Source organism: Copidosoma floridanum, unplaced genomic scaffold (assembly GCF_036245765.1).
Source record: "Copidosoma floridanum isolate Cflo_tuat_1 unplaced genomic scaffold, Cflo_Japanese_pri ptg000004l, whole genome shotgun sequence".
NCBI classification, from domain to species: Eukaryota; Metazoa; Arthropoda; class Insecta; order Hymenoptera; family Encyrtidae; genus Copidosoma; species Copidosoma floridanum.
The window spans coordinates 19,181,487-19,203,364 of record NW_028321881.1 but is presented as its reverse complement, the minus strand read 5'-3'; the positions used below and the strand labels follow the sequence as shown (position 1 = coordinate 19,203,364).

Here is a 21,878-nt window from a genome sequence, read left to right as displayed (position 1 = left end):
AAAAACCACGCGAGAAATTTCCGGAATTAATATGGTAACATGACAGTACTAGCTTTTTAAAATATATCATTAATTTGTGATTTATAATTAATTAATCCTATAGCTCAAAAATTAAGTTGAAGATAAAACTTATTAGTCTTTTGTTTCTTCTAGAGGGTTGGTACACGGAGCACGCAGGGGGATTGAGCCTCACTAGTATGTGTGTGTGTGTGTGTGTGTGTGTGTGTGTATGAGTGATTGTACCTCACACTAAGTCAATACACTTAAATATAAAAAAAATGTACGTACATAAAGGTAATACAAAGCAATGTAAGAAATAAAAAGAGAACTTAAAAAAAGATAAACATTGCCTTTAACTTTAGAGGGAGTCCTTGTTTGGATTGTGCACAGTAGTGTTCGCAGAACATGTAACTAAAACTGAGACACAAATGGAAAAATGCACCGATCAATAATGAAAATTTGAAAGTGTACAGCAAAATTAACAAATGCAACTAAAATTCACTTAAATCCTAAACAGAGCAGCTAAACTATTAGTATGATACTAAAAGAAACGGAAGCTAAAGAAAATGCAGAATAAGACATGAATTAATTATTAAAATAATAAAAAATTATTAATTTTAATTCTTCTACATAAATATAATTTTCAAGCATCGCACTGAGTACCAATTTTAAACTTCGTGCCAGTTGGGATTGCCTGCTGCTCGCTGTCTTCTACAACTTACTACAGATACAAAAATAAATTGTGGTGTATAAGAGGCACTGCATGGCTGTTCGGAAGCCTTCACTCAGGCCACTAGACCATCAGCTATTACTGAGTCTTTGTTCACTCGTTGACACCTTTTTACATACGGCAGTGAAAAGGACTAGTGCAAATTAAATTAATGTTACTGTACATCAATATTGAGAACTCGTTGCTTTCTTTTAGCCATTCATGTACACTAATTTCCATGTATTTTGGCTCTATCGTTTCGGGACTAAATAAATCTGATGCCATCACACTAGCCACCAAATCATCTTGCCCATTGCCTATCACCGCCCAGCCATACACAAGATCTATTGACAGCACGGACTTCAACAGATCCAACTGGTATGACTTACTTGGTGGTTATAGTTAGAGAGCAAGGTGAGCCGGTAGCGAGCTAGAACAAGTAGATTTTGTTTCCTCGGTCTTTGAAAGACAGAGACACAGGACATGGACAGACAGTGGGCAAGAGCATGTACAAGACAGAGATAACACAGAGAAGTTGTGGTGTTAACATACAGTAATGTTTATTTGAATTTACACTGCTCTAGTCACTGACATTTGGGCCACTGATATTTTCGGGAAGCCACGCAGTACATCTTATAAACTAAAAATTCGTTTGAGTACTCATGGTGAGCTGTCGCCACTTAGCGAGTGGTAAGTTATATCATCAGGCGCAAAGTAACATCGAGTTCATCGAAGTCTGACACTTCTATTTTGTTTTTAGTGCAGAAAGCACCTTTTAACTTAAAAAACAATTAACTGCATTAAATTTACAGATATCTTATAGTGTATGTTGTGACGATGCAAAACTTTGTTGTCACCGATCACTTAAAAATTATTACAAAAAATTAAATCAAAAATTTTAAAAGTTTTATTTTACTTTACTTGTTCATTTTATTATACTTACAACAAAGACACTCCAAGTATTTATTAACTATTTTCTGTAGTAGCATACAAGAAGATTCTATGTTCCGAAAAAGTTCTAATTTGGAATCCAATAAAGTATCAGATGAAACAATGCATTCATCTTCTTTTTTCCCAAACTTACGGGTAAGAGTTTGTTTTGTCATCCAAAACTGATGCTGCATATTTTTGAATCTATAGATAAAAACAAAATACCATTATAACAGAAAATTGTATTACACAGCATCTAATAATGGCAAAATTTGTATTATAAAACTATCATAAAAAAGCTTTGTTTTTTAGAGTATGTAAGTTATAACGAGCCAGATATTTAAGTTTGAGTACTATAATCATATTTATTAATCGTACCTATTATTTAAGGGTATACTAGATAATTCCGTGACATAGAATTGAAATATTAAACTCTTAAGACATAATATATGTTATTCAACAACAGAATATATGCTTTGCTGATTTTTTTATACACTTTCAAAACATACTTAACAGAACTACTGATATAAAGAAAATAGGAAATTGGCAAAAATCTGGTATAGTATTCTAAATTCAAGAATTATCTGGAAAGTGTACATTCTTTGTACAGTAAAAATACTGATAGAAATTAGGTTATACGATTCTTGTTTTAAGTTAAATTTTGTGCCATTCAATTAAAAAAATATTTGAATTTTTTCTATATATTTGATATTTTGATAAATATTTATGGGTAAAAGTAGGAAACAACGGCAGTTCTGGATTACCCCCTAGCTTTCTCCCAGATTAATAGTAAAGGAAAAGCTTGAGCTAGGTCAGTGACTAGTTGTGAGTTAGAGAGAGGTTCGCGACATTGCACAATCAAACGGCGGGAGAGGAGTCATCTCATGCTATTCCACAATTGGGTGAAGGTTGGCGATATGGGGAGAGAATCGTGTTATTAGGCGGTGGAAAAGAATGGCTTTCTGCTCATTTAGATAGAACCTTCCTCTCTGGGTGGCTCTCATCCTTTTCAACTACGAATCTAGCTCTGATGTCAGGATGGTCCCTAGGTTCACGGGCTACTTGAGCTGACAAGCCCCATGTACATTGAGGAGAAGATAATCAAGCATAAATGAGTATTTCTGATCAGTAAATGATTTTTCCCTCTTATTATTTAGGTGTTCTGTACAAAAGCGTAATATTTTTGAATTTTAAAATAACTGCCAGTATCAGTAATGTTAGCTTAATTAATGGTTTACTAACTAGAAAACATTTGAAACTTTTTTTTTTTATAACTATTAAGCGTATTTAAAATAGTTTCGTGTCTGGTTTAGTGCTATTTTTCACCAAAAACCGAAGTCACAATGCAATCAGTAAAAAAATTATTATTTGGTAAAAACTGTCGAGAAGTATTGAGAAACCTTAAATGTCGATGACATAACCCATGTATAACTTCATTTTATTTCGCAGTTTAGATGTGTTGTATTTACTGTTAAATAAATACGTACATAGGCATTAAATAATTAATCGTGATTATTTAACTTTATCATCTAGTAGAAACTGGATGTTTGTGGATTTGGGTCTTACGCTCCCTGACAAGCCACGGGACTAGTAGACTGTCCAACTGTTTATTTGGATATCGGAAAAAGGAATAAAAGAGGCTGTTAGGCTTTATAAATTTTATGTATCAACGTACCATTTCTTTTTGCAGGTTAAATTCTATTTGATTCTTCAGTACCACTTATTTTGATATTATTTATTTTAATTGGTTTTAACTAATGAAATACTCTGCACTATTTGGTACACTCATTCTTTTTATTCAGTTTTACAATGAATTACAATGAATTTCCCAAGCAACCTTAAAATTTTATCATTAACGGAATGAATGTAATATAAAACAGAACAAAATAAAAATTTATTTATTTACGCAAGTTTTCACTTAAAAGCCTTCCCTTCTTAGACCTATTACCGTCCTCAATGAATATATTAATTAATACAACCTGAAGGAAAATAAAAGTAGATCGTGGTAAACTGAGTACTTAAAAAAAGTAGAGAAAAAATTGTCACTCTTCACCTTTTTTTTTTATAAAATCATTTCAACCTTATTAGTACAAATTCCTTGGCAATAATCTTTAATATACATATTGAGACTATAAAAAACCAAGCGTGAGAAGTCTCGCAACCCCTGACAGAAGCAAAACTGCCTCATATATGTGGCAACAAAACATTATCCAACATTATTTGTACCAATAATGTCTATCGGTACACACATACGAAATGTGTTTAAAAAATAACAAGAATTTTTGTTTTATGAAAAAAATATTTATTTATTCATCAATATCTATTTTGTCCCCTTCAAAATAATCCCCCTCGGATATAATACACTAGTACCAACGCTTTCTCCAATCCTCGAAACACTTTTGAAACTCGATCTTTGTAATAGCTTTTAGCTCTTTCAGCGATTCACTTTTAATATCATCTATGCTTGTAAAACGACGGCCTTTTAACGTTCTCTTTATTTTTGGAAATAGAAAAAAGTCACATGGAGCCATATCTGGCGAATATGAAGGCTGAGGCATCGTTACAGTTTCATTTTTGGCCAAAAAATCACGAACAAGCAATGAAGTGTGGGCAGGTGCATTGCCGTGGTGCAAAAGCCATGAACTGTTTTGCCACAAATCCGGGCGTTTTTTTCGGATTGCTTGACGCAAACGGCGTTGAACTTGTAGGTAGTACTCTTTATTGATTTTTTGACCTTATGGCAAGAATTCATGATGCACTATGCCACTTTTTTCACGTTTTCATCGGTTTTTGATGTACTTGGGCGTCCGGGTCGTTCGTCATCTTCAACGTTTTTGCGGCCATCTTGGAAACGCTTATACCACTCGTAAATCCTTGCTTTACTCATAGCAGACTTACCAAATGCCTTTGTTAACATTTGTACAATCTCGACGTACACACGCACTCGCACGAGTGCGCAGCACGAGTTGTGAGTCACGTGTGTAAATCAAGGTCTTTAGAGCCACAAAACATGGCTCATAATCAAGGTCTCCACGCACGGGCTGTTGAAATAAAATTTTTGTGTTAGTATTGTAAAAATTATTGCAGAGTACGTTTGGCACTGTTTAAAGTACTTTGGCTCTTTCTTGATCCACATTTTGACTGGTTCTGACTACAGTTGAGCACTTATGTGTATTTCTATGATTATCTAATTTAAAAAATGAAAATATACGTTTATGATAACTGAAATGATGCGTATACTATCAATGTAATGTTATCTAAAAGTCTTGCAAAAACTGCAATAATAGTTGTCCCTGATAGTGTTGTAGAAATCTGCAAATCTGTAATTAATCTTAATTGAAATTTATCAAAATGTGTATGTGTATGTGTGTGTGTATGCACTGTACACACACACACACACACAGACACATGTAAACAATGTACATAGAACTTGCAGCCGCAGAAGTATACAGTACGACGTAGTAATACGAATATAAAGTCGGTAAGAGATCAGAGAAGGCCTTCGAGACGGCAAAACTCGACCTTTTCAGAGCTCTTACGACCAACTCTGAATACTACAGTAGCAGCAGCAGCAGCAGTACCAGCTGTATATATGTATACACACGTTCCACTATTGCGGTGCGGAGCGGATTGGGGGAAGCATGTCAGTCGTTTTAAATCTGTCACTTTTTGCCAGCTCACTTCCAGCCCCAGATTGCTCCATAAGAAGCTTCGCTTAAAAAAATTTATGACAGTAAATATATTATATGTTCATATGTTCTTCTTTCTGATTTTTTTTTTAAATATAATTCGTATTGGGTTGATGGTTTGGGCATTGGATGATAAAATGATTGTTATAGGTTGGATGATAGTTATGTGAGTTAGAAGTATCTTCATACTTCCGTAAAAAAATTGTTTGATTCTTTTTTTTCGTTTTCGACCTTTATCGTTTGTCTTTTTTCCCCTGATGTGTTTTTATTTGCGTTTTCTTTTAACGTTAGTTCGCGTAAACGTTCGAGATTAGTGTTGTGCCCCGTTCTACAATACAGGTTGTGGTGCCAGACATATTTGACAAGTCTGAAATTCTTATTTGCATTTCATTTTCATTTTAATTTGGATTGTACATAGTGCACTGTACAATTTTAAATTGCATTCATATACACGATTTCCGCATGGCGTATTAGTTGTGCCTTAATCTTGGTTGCGTGTCCGTTTATTGTTGGCATATGAATCTCTATGATTTTAAAGTTCGTTATACGCCCTGATGTTTGCTCCTTCGGTGAAATACGTAGCAAATGCCATGTATACATTCTTTCGATCATCTCTCAAAGCTTATAGGTTCATATAACTAATACCATTGAGTGGGCAAAAAGTCATTAGATATTTGGTTCACTCGTTAGTAGTAATCATGACCAGTACTTTCATTATCAGCCTTGGTGGTATATTTCCAGTCGTGCTACTCAAAGTGTCTCCAACTAATGAAATATTCGTTGTAGTTGTGGTTGTTGTTGTGTTGGCGATGGCAATAGGCTTCTTTTTATTGGGTTATATTGCAATGTATAACTATCTTTTGCTATGCCTCAGCTTTATATTTCGTACCATATTTGACAAAAACAGGTAAAATGATTTTCCCGTCTGGAAGTTTGTTGTAAAAATAAATATCTTGTACACCGTACGGATATTCTAAGAACTCTATCAGGTATTTAGTATCATATGATTTTCTTATTAGGACATGAATTTCCCTATTTGTACGTTTTACTCGTATAAAGTGAAGAATAGGTATTTCTTTATCTTCGTCGCATGTTCTGAACGCGATGTTTTTATCTTATCTAGACTATAATGGTCTAGATATAGGCAGCTGTTGTTTGATTGACGTTTTTTCTGTCATTGGTATATTATAGAGTGCTTCGTTCGCAAACCCTTTAGGAGGTACTAATATTCGCATCTCCTCTCTTACGGTATCAATCGGCATCGATTGGGAACCCATCAGAATGATTCGTAGGTTATATGTGAAATGAAAATATGAAAATCAAATAATGTTTACGGAACAGTTGAATGATCGGCAGAAAATACATGGATAAATACCATCAGCACTAATCAGGCTATGTCAAAATATTTGCGGATCCACAATACAATGGAAAAAGTAATTTTAATACATGCTAAAGCTTAATATTAAAAAAATTGTACAATAGAGTAACATGCAACCGTAATACATTACAACATGCGATTCAGCCTCAAAACCTCAAAGTTTTTTTTTCTTTTTTTTTCTAATGAAACTAGACAATAAAGTGCAATTGAGAGAAAAGAAAATTATATTATAATATTTAACTAAGTATAAATTAACTCATTAAATTTAAAAAGCTTGAAATTGAAATCATAGAATTAAACAATGTATTTTTTTGACGTAGGATAAAGTTAGTTGAATAGTAGGGGTAAGTAATTGAGTTCATTTTCTGCTACTGTTAAATTTATTTTGTAAATTGATGATTTTGGCAAAGGCTGGCTTTGTTTCTCAAGTTTAATTACATCGTTATCTTAACAATATTTTGTTAATATCTTAACAATATTATCATAACAATATTTTATGGTACCAAATTAAAAGAAATAGTTGAAGAAATCTCTTTTCTTTTTCGTTCCTTCTATATCCCATAGTGAAAGAAACATAAGTCTTTTTGGATCAATGTTTGGTATATCACTGTCGCTCTTTCTAATGACGTTTCGTAGTGTTATATAGTTCTTTGAATGCAGCTGCAAGAATATAGCTATTCTGTTCATATAATTTAATATATTTTTTATGATCAGTATACAAATTATTGATGTTAGTGTTCATAACGTTAATATCATCTTCAGTGACTAAGCCAAAAAGTCCTTCAGCAATGCTTTCAATAATTCCAAAGGGCGTCAGTCTTTTTGTTTGCATACTGAGAGATTAAATAATGTTATCTCTCAAATGGGTTGCTACAGTGTTTTTTACGTTCAATAGTGTTGCTTCAACATTTTTTAATTGCATTATCTTTAAATTCAAAAGGTCTATTTCCATATGGTTATTACAATTAGGATAACCAAACTGTGTTATACAATATCGAAAGGTTTCATTTAATCATTGAGTAGGTGTGTGCTCCAATATGAATCTATTAATATCAAGCCATACAATAGTTTTACCGTCAGCTCTTTTAATTTTTGTTACACCGATTCGTTCATATTACATTCAAGGGTTCGTTTCCAGTGGTTTTAAGTTATAGTTGCCATGATTAGAATTGTTTAAATCTGCGCAATCTTTTAACACTATTGTTACTAAGATAGTCAATATAATTTGCATCGTTGTTTTTTTCTCTAGAAGACATGTAAAATATAATTCTTACAAGAATATTATTATTGGGGAAATAGTTTCCATTTATCTGTGTGTTTTAGTATGATTTTGCCATTTTTTTTCTAACTAATACACTAATTACCTTAAAAACTGTTTTAACTTTTAGGGGTTCAATTACAGAAGCGATCAAATTTATAGGCACGTACTTCTTTCTTTATCCATACGTTATCTCTTGGTTTAACATTGGAATGCTTTAATTTATTTTCGTATCTTATTTTTGCTTGTATTTTCAATTTCATTAGTTAATTTCCTATCACCTATGACATTTCATGGAATCTAAGATCTTGTAAGCATAATGGATAGGTTCGAAATCTTTTGTCTTCAGGTGTCTTTAAGGGCAAGGACAACCCTGCTACTCTCCCAAATACTAGTTCATAGAGTGTCAAATTCGTTGCTGTATGTGCACTTATCTTATACGTGAAAGCGGCTAATTTGGACAAATTGTTCCAGTCATCATAAGTTTCAGAGTAATTTCTTATAAAGTCAGCTAAGGCAGCATGACTTCGCTCTAGTGATCCGTTTGATTGAGGATAATATGCTAATGTAGTTAGATGATTGATCTTTAGGGTTTCATGATTTATTCCAAAAAATTAGACAGAAATGTAGCATGTCTATTTGATAAAATTTCTCTAGGCAAACCGTTAACTAATATTAGGTTTGTATAAGTGCATCGACAAGCATGCTCAAACTTAGATCTGGTACATAGACGAATATGATGTACTTCGTCAAACTACACTGTATGGTTAACAAATGACAATTACCATTTAACGTCATCTTTAATTAACCTATGGTATCAAAAGAAACTCTATCAAAAGCTTCAATGGGTGTATCTGTAAGTACTACGGGTTCTCTCGTTTTTATCCATTTGATCTTATTTTCGTGACATTTACCTCATTGTTGGACGTGATTAAAAATATGATCTTTCATGCCTGGCCAATAAAATCATTATCTTACTTTCCGATGAGTTAGATTTATTCCCTCATGTCTTTCAAGAGGACTGTTTTGCAGTGTGTGTTATTTCATTACATACTTGAATTTTTGAAAAATCAACGTTACTGTAACAGACAGTAATTTGTATAGATGTTTTATCAAAAGTTGTTAATAACATTTCTGTACTCAACCCAGGATCTAATTTGTCTGTAAGACCTCCCCTTCTTGAGTTCGAAAAGTTTAAAGATTTTGTCCCAATAAAATTTTCCTGAGTGATTTGAAAGCTTTTGAAAAACTTTCTGAAGGTATCAAATCGGTAAATGTTTCACTAATAAAGATTGACAATAGTGGTAATTACATTGTTTATTAACTTAGCTTTACTAACGTTTTTTTAGTTGTTAGTACTAATGCTACGATCACTTAGACTTACGTACACCTTTCCGTACTGTTGTTTGTATCTATTAATTGGTTGGAAAGGGTTTAAGTCCGATAGTAGTATGAAATCAGGTGCAATACTTAGATATAATGATTCATTTTTATTGCAGTTTGTTTGTTTGTTATTGTTTTCATTTAAGTTGTCCACGGTTTCTTCTGTTATTTGTCCCAAGTCCGGTGATTTGGATCGTCTGTTTTTTGCAATAATAGAAATACTCGTCAGTGTACATGAACTTAAGGGTATATTTTTCTGAATACAAAAAGTAACTGGTGTTTCCCTTTTGTCATATATTTACTCAAAATTCTATCTTAATTAAATAAGAGTACGAAATACGTTTTACGTCTTGATAAATTAAAAATTTTTTCATATAATACGAAATCATCAAAATTATCGGGGTCGTAGGTGTCCATTTTGATTAATCTGTCCTGAATTACAGGATCCAGCTTATCTTTATCAGTAAATCTGCTCACAAATAAAAAAATCCGTATCAGCTTGCTCGGGTTCATCGTCGTTGATAGACTTGTCCAAATATTCTTGAAGACTTTGGTTGAATTCTTTTAACTTACGTATTTCTTGATAAGTAACCTTACGAATATTACTTATAGTGGTTTCAGGTTGATATCTTAAAACGTCGTCGTTTAAGCATTCACTGAGTGGAATGGGTGTAACAAAGATTTCAGTATTGGTCGCGTCTAAGTCTGAGTTAGTATCTGTATTTGAGTTTACTTACATTTCGGTCAATTATTGCCGTCATCCACTTCGTCTAGGATCATATACTGATGGTTGTGTATTTACTTCTGAAAACATATTTGTTCTTGACGATGCACCAAGATTAATCATATCTTTGACTGGTATTTGTGGAATTTCCTCATTCTTGTAACTATTAGGTTTTATTTCGGTGATTTTTGTATTCATATCGCTAGCGTTTGATGTTGAGGCTACTGTTTTTGAAAAATTGACTTTTAATGAGCTAGAATCTTTTAATATATTTTAGTGACATTTCTTAATATACTCGGTCGAGAAGCAGATAATGTCTGTGGTTGTGTAAATATTTTTGTTTGAGTCCTTTGAGCAATCACACTATGATCTAACTTAAGCCGTTCCTTGTTTGTTTTTGAACTAAGGGGTCGTACAGGGCCCCTGGCCAATTTAGGTACATTTGTTCCTGATTTGGTCATGCTTCTAGATTTTGTTACTTCCACTGTCTCCTTAAAGGTTGCTGGTAATGATTTAGGTTTTCAAGTCATTAAATTGGATGTTCTTACTATTCTTTTTCTCTGGCCTTATAATTCTGTTTTCCTTTATTTCTCTATTTTTTTTCGACCCATCATGATAACTTTTAACAATGGTAATCCATTATTTATATTGTCTTTAGCATACAGAAATAGTCCTACTAGGTTTCTAGATATTGCATGAGCATTGGTATTGAGTTTTTCTGGCTTGTATTTGAAAGTGTATTCATAATCGGAGAACTAAAACATCCAACGCATTAAACGCTACCCTGGATCTTTTCTTGTATACATTCCATTCAATGGCTTATTATCAGCTACAAGAAAAATTTCATTTACTAATAAATACGAACGGAAATGATGAGTTAGGTATAGTGCAGCTAAGTATTCTTTTTCAGTCATGAAAAATTTATTTAAGCTTTGAGCTGTTCGTTGTATTTCCATTTTATTTTATTTACCATACTTCACTTAACCATTACTGTTTTTATAAACTGTTTTTATTACATCAATGTTGTTACTATGCAAATTTTTTATTTTTTTTTCTTTAATTATTTTTTATCTTTTCATTTTTTATTTATTTATAAATTTTATTTTATTATTTCTTCATTTTATACGATATTTTTTTTTAGCGTTACCTGTGAGAGCTGCTTTTACACTTTCAACGCTTAAACAAAAATGTATCTGCTGTGATTCATCATGTCAAGCACTATACAGGACCTCTAAGTCCATAGTATCAAATAAAGACTTACTTACTTACTTACTTGGCAAGCACTTGCCAGGTACTTGCCAGGCACTTGGCGGGCACTTAGCTAGCACTTGCCGGGCACTTGATGGGCACTTGGCGCGCCCTTGCTGGGCACTAATGAGGTACTTGGCGGGTACTTCGAGGGTACTTTCCAAGCGCTAAGCAGGCACTTGGCAGGCACTTGGCAGGCACTTAGCAGGTACTTGGCAGCATCTTGCCAGGTACTTGTAGGGCACTTGGCAAACACTTGCTGGGCACTTTCTAGGCACTTGGCGGGAACTTGGCAGGTACTTGGCGAGCACTTGGCGTGCGCTTAATGGGCACTTGCTGGGCACTTGGCTGGCACTTTCCAAACACTTAGCGAGAACTTGGCAGGGACTTTCCAGGCACTTGGCGGGAACTTGCCAGGCACTTGACGGGCACTTGGCGAGCACTTGCCAGGCACTTGCTGGGCACTTGGCGCGCACTTGCTGGACACTTGGCAGGCACTTGGCGAGAACTTGCTGAGCACCTGGCGGGCACTTGGCGAGTACTTGCCAGGCACTTCGCTAAAACTTGGCGGGTAATTGGCGGGCACTTGGCGAGCACTTGCCGGGGACTTGGCAGGCACTTGGCAGGCACTTGGCAGGCACTTTCCAAGCACTTAGCGGGCACTTGGCAGGCACCTGGCAGGCACTTAGCGGGTACTTGGCGAGCACTTGCCGGGCACTTGCTGGGTACTGGGCGAGCACTTTCCAGGCACTTGGCGAAAACTTGGCGGGTACTTGGCGAGCACTTAGCGTGCGCTTAATGAGCACTTGCTGGGCACTTTCCAAACACTTGTCGAGCACTTTCCAGGCACTTTCCAGGCACTAGGCGGAAGCTTGGCGGGTAGTAGGCGGGCACTTGGCGGGTACTTGCCAGGCGCTTGGCTGAAACGTGGCGGGTAATTGGTGGGCACTTAGCAAGCACTTGCTGGGTACTTGCCAGGCGCTTGGCAAGCACTTTCCAGGCACTTGGCAGGCACTTGCCGGGGACTTGGCAGGCACTTGGCGGGCACTTTCCAGTTACTTGGCGGAAATTAGGCGGGTACTTGGCAGGCACTTACCAGGTAGTTGCCGGGGACTTGGCTGGCACTTGGCGGGTACTTGGCGGGCACTAGCAGAGCACTTGCTGAGCACTTGGCACGCACTTGCTTGGCACTCGGCAGGCACTTGGCGGGCACTTTCCAGGCACTTTCCAGGCACTAGGTGGAAACTTGGCGGGTAATCGGCGGGCACTTGGCGGGTACTTGCCAGGCGCTTGGCTGAAACGAGGCGGGTAATTGGTGGGCACTTGGCAAGCACTTGCCGGGTACTTGCCAGGCGCTTGGCAAGCACTTTCCAGGCACTTGGCAGGCACTTGCCGGGGACTTGGCAGGCACTTAGCAGGCACTTTCCAGGCACTTGGCGGAAACTAGGCGGGTACTTGGCAGGCACTTACCAGGTAGTTGCCGGGGACTTGGCTGGCACTTGGCGGGTACTTGGCGGGCACTAGCAGAGGACTTGCTGGGCACTTGGCACGCACTTGCTTGGCACTCGGCAGGCACTTGGCGGGCACTTTTCAGGCACTTGACCAGGACTTTCTAGGCACTTGGCGGGAACTAGGCGAGTACTTGGCGGGAACTAGGCGAGTACTTGGCAGGCACTTGCCAGGTACTTGCTCAGGATTTGGCGGGCGCTTGGCGGGCACTTGGCAGGTGCTTGGGGGGAACTTTCCAGACACTTGGCGGGCACTTGCGTAGCACCTGGCGAGCACATGGCGGGTACTTCCGGGCAATTGGTGAGACCTTGCCACCTTTTGCTGGGCACTTGGTGGGCACTTTCCAGGCACTTAGCAGAAACTTGGCAGGTACTTGGCGGGCACTTATCAGGTGCTTAATGCGCACTTGACAGGTACTTGCCAGGCACTTGCTGGGAACTTGGCGGGCACTAGCTTGGCACTGGGCAGGCACTTGGCAGGCACTTTCCAGGCACTAGGTGGAAACTTGGCGGGTAATCGGCGGGCACTTGGCGGGTACTTGCCAGGCGCTTGGCTGAAACGAGGCGGGTAATTGGTGGGCACTTGGCAAGCACTTGCCGGGTACTTGCCAGGCGCTTGGCAAGCACTTTCCAGGCACTTGGCAAGCACTTTCCAGGCACTTGGCAGGCACTTGCCGGGGACTTGGCAGGCACTTAGCAGGCACTTTCCAGGCACTTGGCGGAAACTAGGCGGGTACTTGGCAGGCACTTACCTGGTAGTTGCCGGGGACTTGGCTGGCACTTGGCGGGTACTTGGCGGGCACTAGCAGAGCACTTGCTGGGCACTTGGCACGCACTTGCTTGGCACTCGACAGGCACTTGGCGGGCACTTTTCAGGCACTTGACCAGGACTTTCCAGGCACTTGGCGGGAACTAGGCGAGTACTTGGCGGGAACTAGGCGAGTACTTGGCAGGCACTTGCCAGGTACTTGCTCAGGATTTGGCGGGCACTTTACGGGCACTTGGCGGGCACTTGGCGAGCCCTTGCCAAGCACTTGCTGGGCGAATTGCGGGCACTTTCCAGGCAGTTGGTAAAAGCGTAGCGGGTACTTGGCGGGCACTTGCCAGGTACTTGCTGAAGTCTTGGCGGGCACTTGGCAGGCATTTGGCAGGTACTTGGCGGGAACTTGGCGGGCACTTGGCAGGCACTTTTCAGGCATTCAGTGAAAACTTGGCGGGTACTTGGCGGGCACTTGCTAGGTACTTGCCGAAGACTCGGCGGGCACTTTCCAGGCACTTTGCGGTAACTTAGCGGGAACTTGGCAGGTACTTGGTTGGCACTTGCCGGGGACTTGGCAGGAATTTGACGGGTATTCAGCGGGCACTTTCCAGGCACTTAGCGAGTATTTGCCAAGCACTCGGCGGGCACTTGGCAAGCACTTAGGGGGTACTTGGCGAGTACTTGCCAGGCACCTGATGGGCACTTGGCACGCACTTGCTGGGTACTTGGGAGGTACTTGGTGGGCATTTGCCGGGGACTTGGCGGGAACTTGGCGAGTACTTCGCGGGTACTTTCCGAGCACCTAGCGGGCACTTAGCAGGCACCTGGCAGGCACTTAGCGAGTTCTTGGCGAGTACTTGGCACCATCTTGCCAGGTTCTTGCAGGGCACTTAGCGAGCACTTGCCAGGCACCTGCTGGGCACTTGGCGGGCATTTTCCAGGCACTTGGCGGGAACTTGGCAGATACTTGGCGGGCACTTGGTGGGTACTTTCCGGGGACTTGGTGGAAACTTGGCAGGTACTTGGTGGGCACTTTCCAGGTACTTGGCGGGTACTTCGCAGGCACTTGCCAGGTACTTGCCGGGGACTTGGCGGGCAATCGGCGGGTACTTGGCGGGAACTTGCCGGGTACTTGCCCGGCTTTTTCCTGGCCTTTGGCGAGCACTTGTCGGGTACTTGCCAGGCACTTGGCGAGCACTTGCCGGGCACCTGCTGGGTACTTGGCGGGTACTTGGCGGTACCTTGCCAGATACTTGTCGGACACGTAGCGGGCACTTGCCGAGTACTAGGCACTTGGTGGATATTTGCTGAGCACTTGGTGGGAACTAGGCGGGCACCTGCTGGGCACCTGGTGGGCATTCGGCGGGCACTTGGCAGGTATTTGCCGGGCACTTGGCGTTTACTTCGCGGGCACTTGATGGGCATTTGACGGGCACTTGGCGGGCACTTGGCGGGTACTTGGCAGGTATGTGCCGAGCACTTGGTGGGCACCTGGCGGGCACTTGCTCGGCATTTGGCAGGCACTTGGCGTGTCCTTAGCGGGTACTTGATGGGCACTTGCTGGGCAGCGCTTATAATGGGTTTACATGAAGAGTAGGTATTACACTTTCCTAATTTGCCTAGTTTGTGAAGCTAACGCCACATAGCGTTTAAGTATGTTACTGAGATAACGAGTCTAGTAGAATGAAATTGACTTTAAAAATGCTTAAAGATTATAAGGAAATAAATTTATAATCTGCTGCAGCACTAACGAGATTCTTCTTAAGTTCCTTAGCTTGATATAATTTATGATCATTTTCCGTAGAGTCGTCTAATAATCATATTAAATCAAGACCTTCTTATCTTCTAATCGCTTGAAAAAAATCAGAGTAACGATATTACCTATGCTGTTAATAATAATCAATTTTTAAGGATGTGTTTTTTGAGCTTATTTGACATATTATCTTTTGAAAAATCACATTTTATTTTAATAAAAGATTTATTACAACTCTTAAGAAACAGAATAAGCCATTGTTTGGCACTAGACGCACATTTGTAGACGATTTGAACTAAATGCTTATTTACTATTATTAACATTGTTATATCCCTTTATCGTGAATTACCGAATTTTGCAAGTACATCAATTATATGATTGTAAACTGACACGGTTCATTCTGGAATTCATGGAATTGGGACAAGGAGGGCCGGACATTGGAGAAGTCCAAGATCACAGCACCTATAATACGTATAAAAATACGTATAAAAATAATATTTTATCATGAAAATTACACATGCAATAGCATTATTTAAAATTGGTGTTTTTGTTTTTATAAATGGTTAAAAAAATACATCGTAAAATTAACGAAAAACAAATGTTGGCAAGTATACAAAGGCTCCAGATACCTGGGGGACGCTAGCTGACGTGGTATTCATAATCGGCTACCCTTAAAACCCCCCGAGAAACTACCGATATCGGTCATTTTTCTGCAACTCCAGGAGACGGTATTCATACTCTCCACTGTGGGCTTTAGATACCTGGGAGACGCTATATGACATGGAATTCCTAATCGGCTACCCCAAAAACCCCAGAGAAATTACAGATATCGGTTATTTTTTTGCAAATCCAGGAGATGGCAATTATAACTATCTACCCTGGGCTGCAGGTACCTGAGGGACGCTAGCTGACGTGATATTCGTCATTGGCTACCCGAAAACCGGCGTAATGATAAGATATTTTTTCTATAGGGTGAAAATATTTAAAAAAAATACCTCACTCATCATTTCCGTTCGTATTTATTAGTAAATGAAATTTTTCTTGTAGCTGATAATAAGCCATTGAATTATTTTTGGTTATTGGTTATTATTTTTGGGGTATCTATTATAATTATTTGCCCCACTTCGATAACCATATTGGTTATTTGTAGAATTAAAATTCGAATTTTGTTGCGCATAACCATTAGGATTCTTGTTATTATATCGATTCAAGTCGTTTTGCCCATAGTTATAGCTATTTGGTTGATTTCAGTGATATTGACTTCTTTCATTGATCTTATAATTTTCTCAAAAATTTAGATTATTATTGAATTGCCTATTAGGATTGTGATTCTAATTGTCGATTTGGTGTTTATTAACATGTCCTATTTTATGCGACAAAAATGGCTAGTCAGGATACCTATTTTGCTAATGATATGAGTCATTTAAATGATTTCTAAAATCACTGTGAGGTGGTCGTTACTAGCATGTGTGCGGGATTACACCCGCTCTCATTCGGCTCTCTAACCTTAGCACATACTTATAGGCATCGGCCAAGGAGGCAAGTTTTTTCGCATCTACTTGCTGGCTTATCATAGGTGCTAGTCCTTTCAAATACATGTCTAGCGCTGAATCTCTTATTGGCGGCATCATATGCACGTCGTGCGCATCGGCCCTATGTTCCATCAAAGCCTTTTCAGCACCGCTCAGCAGTAGGTTTGCATAATCATAACATTCGCTCACTGATTGGTCTTATCGTAGACGCACTTTCTGCAGCTGAGTTTGATAGTAAGCAATGGGTTTTCTCGTCACATATTTTTTTTTCAAATGTATTATAAACGAGTCTTATATAAAACTGCCCTCTTATATAAACCTTTTTAATCATCTCTGACCAAACTTTCTTCGTTCCTGATATCTTCAGTATAGTTCTTGAGCGGAATATTTTTTCCATCAAAAATAGGAATGGAGTTGATTGCATGTTGAAACGAAAAAATTGGCGTTAAGGGACTCCATCAGCGCTTCAGCAACTGTTTTATCGGCAGCAGCTGGATTTTGTTGTCCATTTTCAACGATTAATTATCATCTTTGTGCATGTTTATTTCTTTTTGTTTATTTTTATGCTATATTTTATCTTATTTTTCTTTCTTCAGTTAGATTTGATCACGTTCGAGAGGAAAATTTATAATCATATTGTTATTTTTATTTTACTTATTTACTTCAGTAATATATTTTATTATGGCCTTGCCATGCATCATAAAAGATACAAGGAATAAATAAATAATTAGATACATACATATATAAATAATATCGATAATCATGTATTTTGTGCGTTACGCATAATCAATTATGGATAGTAGAAAAAAATTATTTTTCATGTTTTTTTCTTGATGCATGTGTACACAAAAAAATTTTATATATATGCATTCAGTGTAAATGCTTGTTTGGCACGTGCACGTGTAAGAAAATTGTAATTTTTCTTACAGGTGTACGCCGGCCAACGGAACGATAAGTATACTATGTGTAATGTCCAGAAACTAAAGTAAGAAAGTGTAATTAAGCGTGCATATATGGTACCCTCTACTTTAAGCTAGGAAGAGAGTACACAGTGCGGGGACTTTCTACATAGCATGTGCTGCTATATATCTTAATTGCTACGCGAGTATCCTTTAGTGCACGGTGTAAAATTGAAGGCTCTTTCTGCAGTTGAGAGAGAGTATCAACATATAGATTGGCACTTTTTCCTCTTCAGATTAAGAGGAAGCACGATATTTCACGCTTGAACACTGTGTTAATAATTTTTATGTATTTGTGTGTTTGTGAGTAATCTTCTACTTATGCGTTGATACCTTTTTAAGGGCCCTTAAGAAACTCTTTTTCCGCGAAAACCATTTATTCATCAAATCGTGTATTTAGTTGAATTTTAAAATTATTGCATTTCGGCTGAACGTTGATTTCTAAATTTTAAAAATTGTTTTTCTGAAGCGTACCTACTATTTGTGTTTTGTATTTGTTATTTTCTGTTAAATTTGTGTTTCGTTTGTGAGAATTATAATAAAATTGTAATTGGTTATTAATATAATCTAATTGTTTTTCTAGAAAAATTGGTTTAGCTAATAGTTTTAGTAAGTAAAGTTTTTTGCCACTTCCTTTTTTTTCACCCATGCACGTTAAATAATTGATGTGATGGTATTATTTTTACCTAAATTCTTTACTTATATATATTTTTTTAAATTTTTATTTGTTTTTATTTATTTTTTTTTTATTCATTGACTGTGTTATTGTGTACTTGTAAAATAGGACAAGATCGCTCTAATAAGCAGATCTTGGATTTAGAATGTCCACCATTGAAGCAGGACTAAGAAAACGAATCGCTTTGACTAGCAGATTCAGGGTAGGAATCGATAGACCGCTTTAATTAACAGATCTGTTGTTACGGTGTGTCTGTGTGTGTAGTATAACAAATCACTAATTTTAATGTTTTCTACTATTATTTAACACACAATGTTATCTAATTTTTCACTTTTCAATTTTATAATGGTAAACTTTTATTATTTATTTCATCGTTTGTTTATTAGTATATTATTATTTATGTCATTCATTAACATGCTTCTTTGAATGATGTTTATTAATTCTTCAAAAAATAGTAATAAAGAATGTCTAATAAACAAATAAACAGTTACAGACTTAACCACGCTCTGCTACTATTTTTTTTAAATTAATTCATCGTAATTATTTATCTCTATTATCCGGTAGAAACTGGATATTTGTAAATTTAGGTCTCACGCTCCCTGACGGGCTGCAGGCCTAGCAGACTGTCCCACTATTGATTTCTATATCAGGGAAATAAAAAAAAGAGTGTTACGTTTTGTAAAATATATTTGTCAACAGAACCTTTTGTTTTAGCAGGTTGAATTCTATGTATTACTTCAGCACCCCTTCTTTTGACATTATTAATTTTGTTTGGTTTTAACTCATGAAATATTGCGCATTACCTGGTATACTTATTCTTTTAATTTGGTTTTACAATAAATTAAAAGGAATTCCCTTAACATTTATAACAACTTAGATTAAAATATTGAATTAGATTAAAATATTGAACTCATAATTAAGGATCACACTCGATGAGCGGTGGAAAGCTACTAACTAAAACGCCGTGCGAAGAAATGCACCTTACGCAAAGCTTGAGTTAAAACTTCTTTGTCTTACATACTATGGGGCCAATATTTGCTGACTTTATATGTTTAGACTTAGCGGTTCGCTTCGGTTGTCACTTGGTACTTCCGAGAGCCAAGAAGTACACAGTCAGCTTCGTTAGGTGACGACTTTCATTAAGTATGACTTTTTTGGAAGTTTTAAATTTTATCATTGAAGGAAAAAGTTTAATATAAAATAGAAAAAAATTAAAAATTTGTTTACTTACGCAATTTATCACTCAACACATATCGCTTTATCCCTTAAGATAAATTAAGCAGCAGTTTGCGCTGGTACATATACGGCTAACACTGAGCAAGTGTGTGTGTGTCATTTTTATGAGGATAAGATATTAGTTCTTAATATTTTAATTGTAGGTAGTTTAAAAAAACGATTTTTTAAATAGTTACTAAAGTATGAGTTTGATACTTTATTTATAAAAATAATGTAAAAAATACAGTTTAGTGAAGTTTTTTATTATAAAACTTTTTCAGAAATAGTAGCATTTTTTTACATCATATAAAATTAAAATTTTTTTATTTGTTTGACATTGAGGGCAGCACACAAACGCAGAGAAATTATTGGTACAGAAATTCTCTTACGTGGAGCGCTTGCTATACTAAACTGGAGTAGGTAAATTTTTTCACTGCTTTGGAGACACGCTTTTCTATGTTGGGAGACTGGGTCTCCCAAACTTAGAACAAGAGCGACGCTGATAGACTGGGAGAGCCATCAAATTATTGAGTAGATGAATCTTTCCTTATTTTTTAGTGCAAACAAGAGTATAGAGATGCCATAAAAGAAACGAGTAGTTATTACAGGGCATACTTTGCTAAATATTTTCTGTCTTTTTTTTTTTTTTTTTTTTATTATCAATATCAATAATACAACATGCAACTCAAAATTACTGGTAATTAATGGTCTAATTTTTGGAAAACTGGCACTCCCAACAGTGGGAGTGCCAGTACACTGTATAATAGTTAGACTACTATACTGTAGGTGGTACAGTAGCCGTACTAATTCTCTTTCCGTGTATATCCAAGCATACGGGTATATTAAGGACGTACGGAGCAGTGTTAACAGTTTAAACTCTAGATAATCAGGCATATCAATCATTTGAAAATTCAACTTTTCAAGACAATTTTCTCATTTCTGTGTAATGAATGCCACCTAATCCTCAATCAATGTGAAGTGAAAAAATTGCCGACACCTTAAGGACATAATCGGTGCCAGGGTTCTTAAAAACCCTTCACTTCTACAATGTACTCCATAATGATAAAGACTGATTTTACTGCTAATATATTTCTTTCTTTTAATTTTATAGACATGCTGAAACAAATTTTTTTATGTTATTACTGGTAAAACTGTTCTCTACTATCTTATCGTAGAGAATGAGACAGTGAGCACATACATTTTCAAGAAAGTTTTCTATTGCTTCAAACTGCAAGCGTGCTACCACGGGCGCGCTTTTTGAAATTTCATCTTGCTTACTTCAGCCAGTCAGAACAAGAGGTACAAGTGTGATAAAATCTTTTCTATTCAATGAAGGTTTTTCAACAAATGATTTTTATTAACATTAAAACTAAGATTTTTATAAGGATAGTAGTGTGAGTTTCAATAAAGCTTTACGATGCTGATATTATAACTCTTAAAATTTTTTTTAAAGTAGGCTCACTTTTTCGCTCTTTCTGAAAGCCCACAATAACAAAACTAGGCTTTTCCAACTCATTGTAGAAATTGACCGTTCAAACACGCCTAGAAGTTCTTGACAAAAAATAATACTCATACATCTGCTACATGCGGAAACTTATCAAAATAGGTGTACCTTTTGCAGTAACATCAAGCAAATAAATTTTTTCCTACTGAGGCAGTTAAGTGAAGCACAAGCCACTCAATCTGAGCCGAAGTATGTTGATACTTTTCAAAAATTTAATCAACCAGTGCTTGTATAACGGTAATGACACCATCTCTTAATCCTCTAAGAATAATTTGATTTGTTGCATTGACCACGACTTTCTGACAATCTGCAGAAAAACAGAAAAATATTCTTTAAGGTATTGATGCTTAAAAATAAAAACGATCATTGATAACAAATTTTTCCGCTTCAACGGGTATTATCAAGCATTTAACATTAACTGTGAGAGAAAAATTTCCACTCTTCAATAAAAGTTTTTAATTCAACATTTATATACTTACTAACTTCTATACCATTAAGTTGATATCGTATGTCTTTAAAGAGATATCAGATAGCGATATTAACAACTTTTGTTTTCGAAAAAACCACCATATTTAGTTTTCATACGTCTAGGAATACGAGGACAACTTTAAGAGGGTAAAAGTATTATTAGGTATTATTACCTTGGACTATA

At 37.2% G+C, this 21,878-nt stretch overlaps 1 protein-coding gene across 1 annotated transcript in view; it reads right to left on the bottom strand.

Annotated features, from left to right (window-relative positions):
- The window catches only part of ICA69 (islet cell autoantigen 1-like protein), a 255,263-nt gene extending 233,685 nt beyond the window's left edge, over positions 1 to 21,578 (bottom strand). The window contains exons 1-2 of the mRNA XM_089597521.1: positions 21,335 to 21,578; positions 1,653 to 1,843 (exon numbers count right to left, since the gene is read on the bottom strand). Coding sequence (XP_089453647.1) covers positions 1,653 to 1,833 — 181 coding nt within the window. The 5' untranslated portion in view covers positions 1,834 to 1,843; positions 21,335 to 21,578. The remainder of the gene's footprint in view (positions 1 to 1,652; positions 1,844 to 21,334) is intronic.
- Between the last annotated feature and the right edge of the window lie 300 nt (positions 21,579 to 21,878).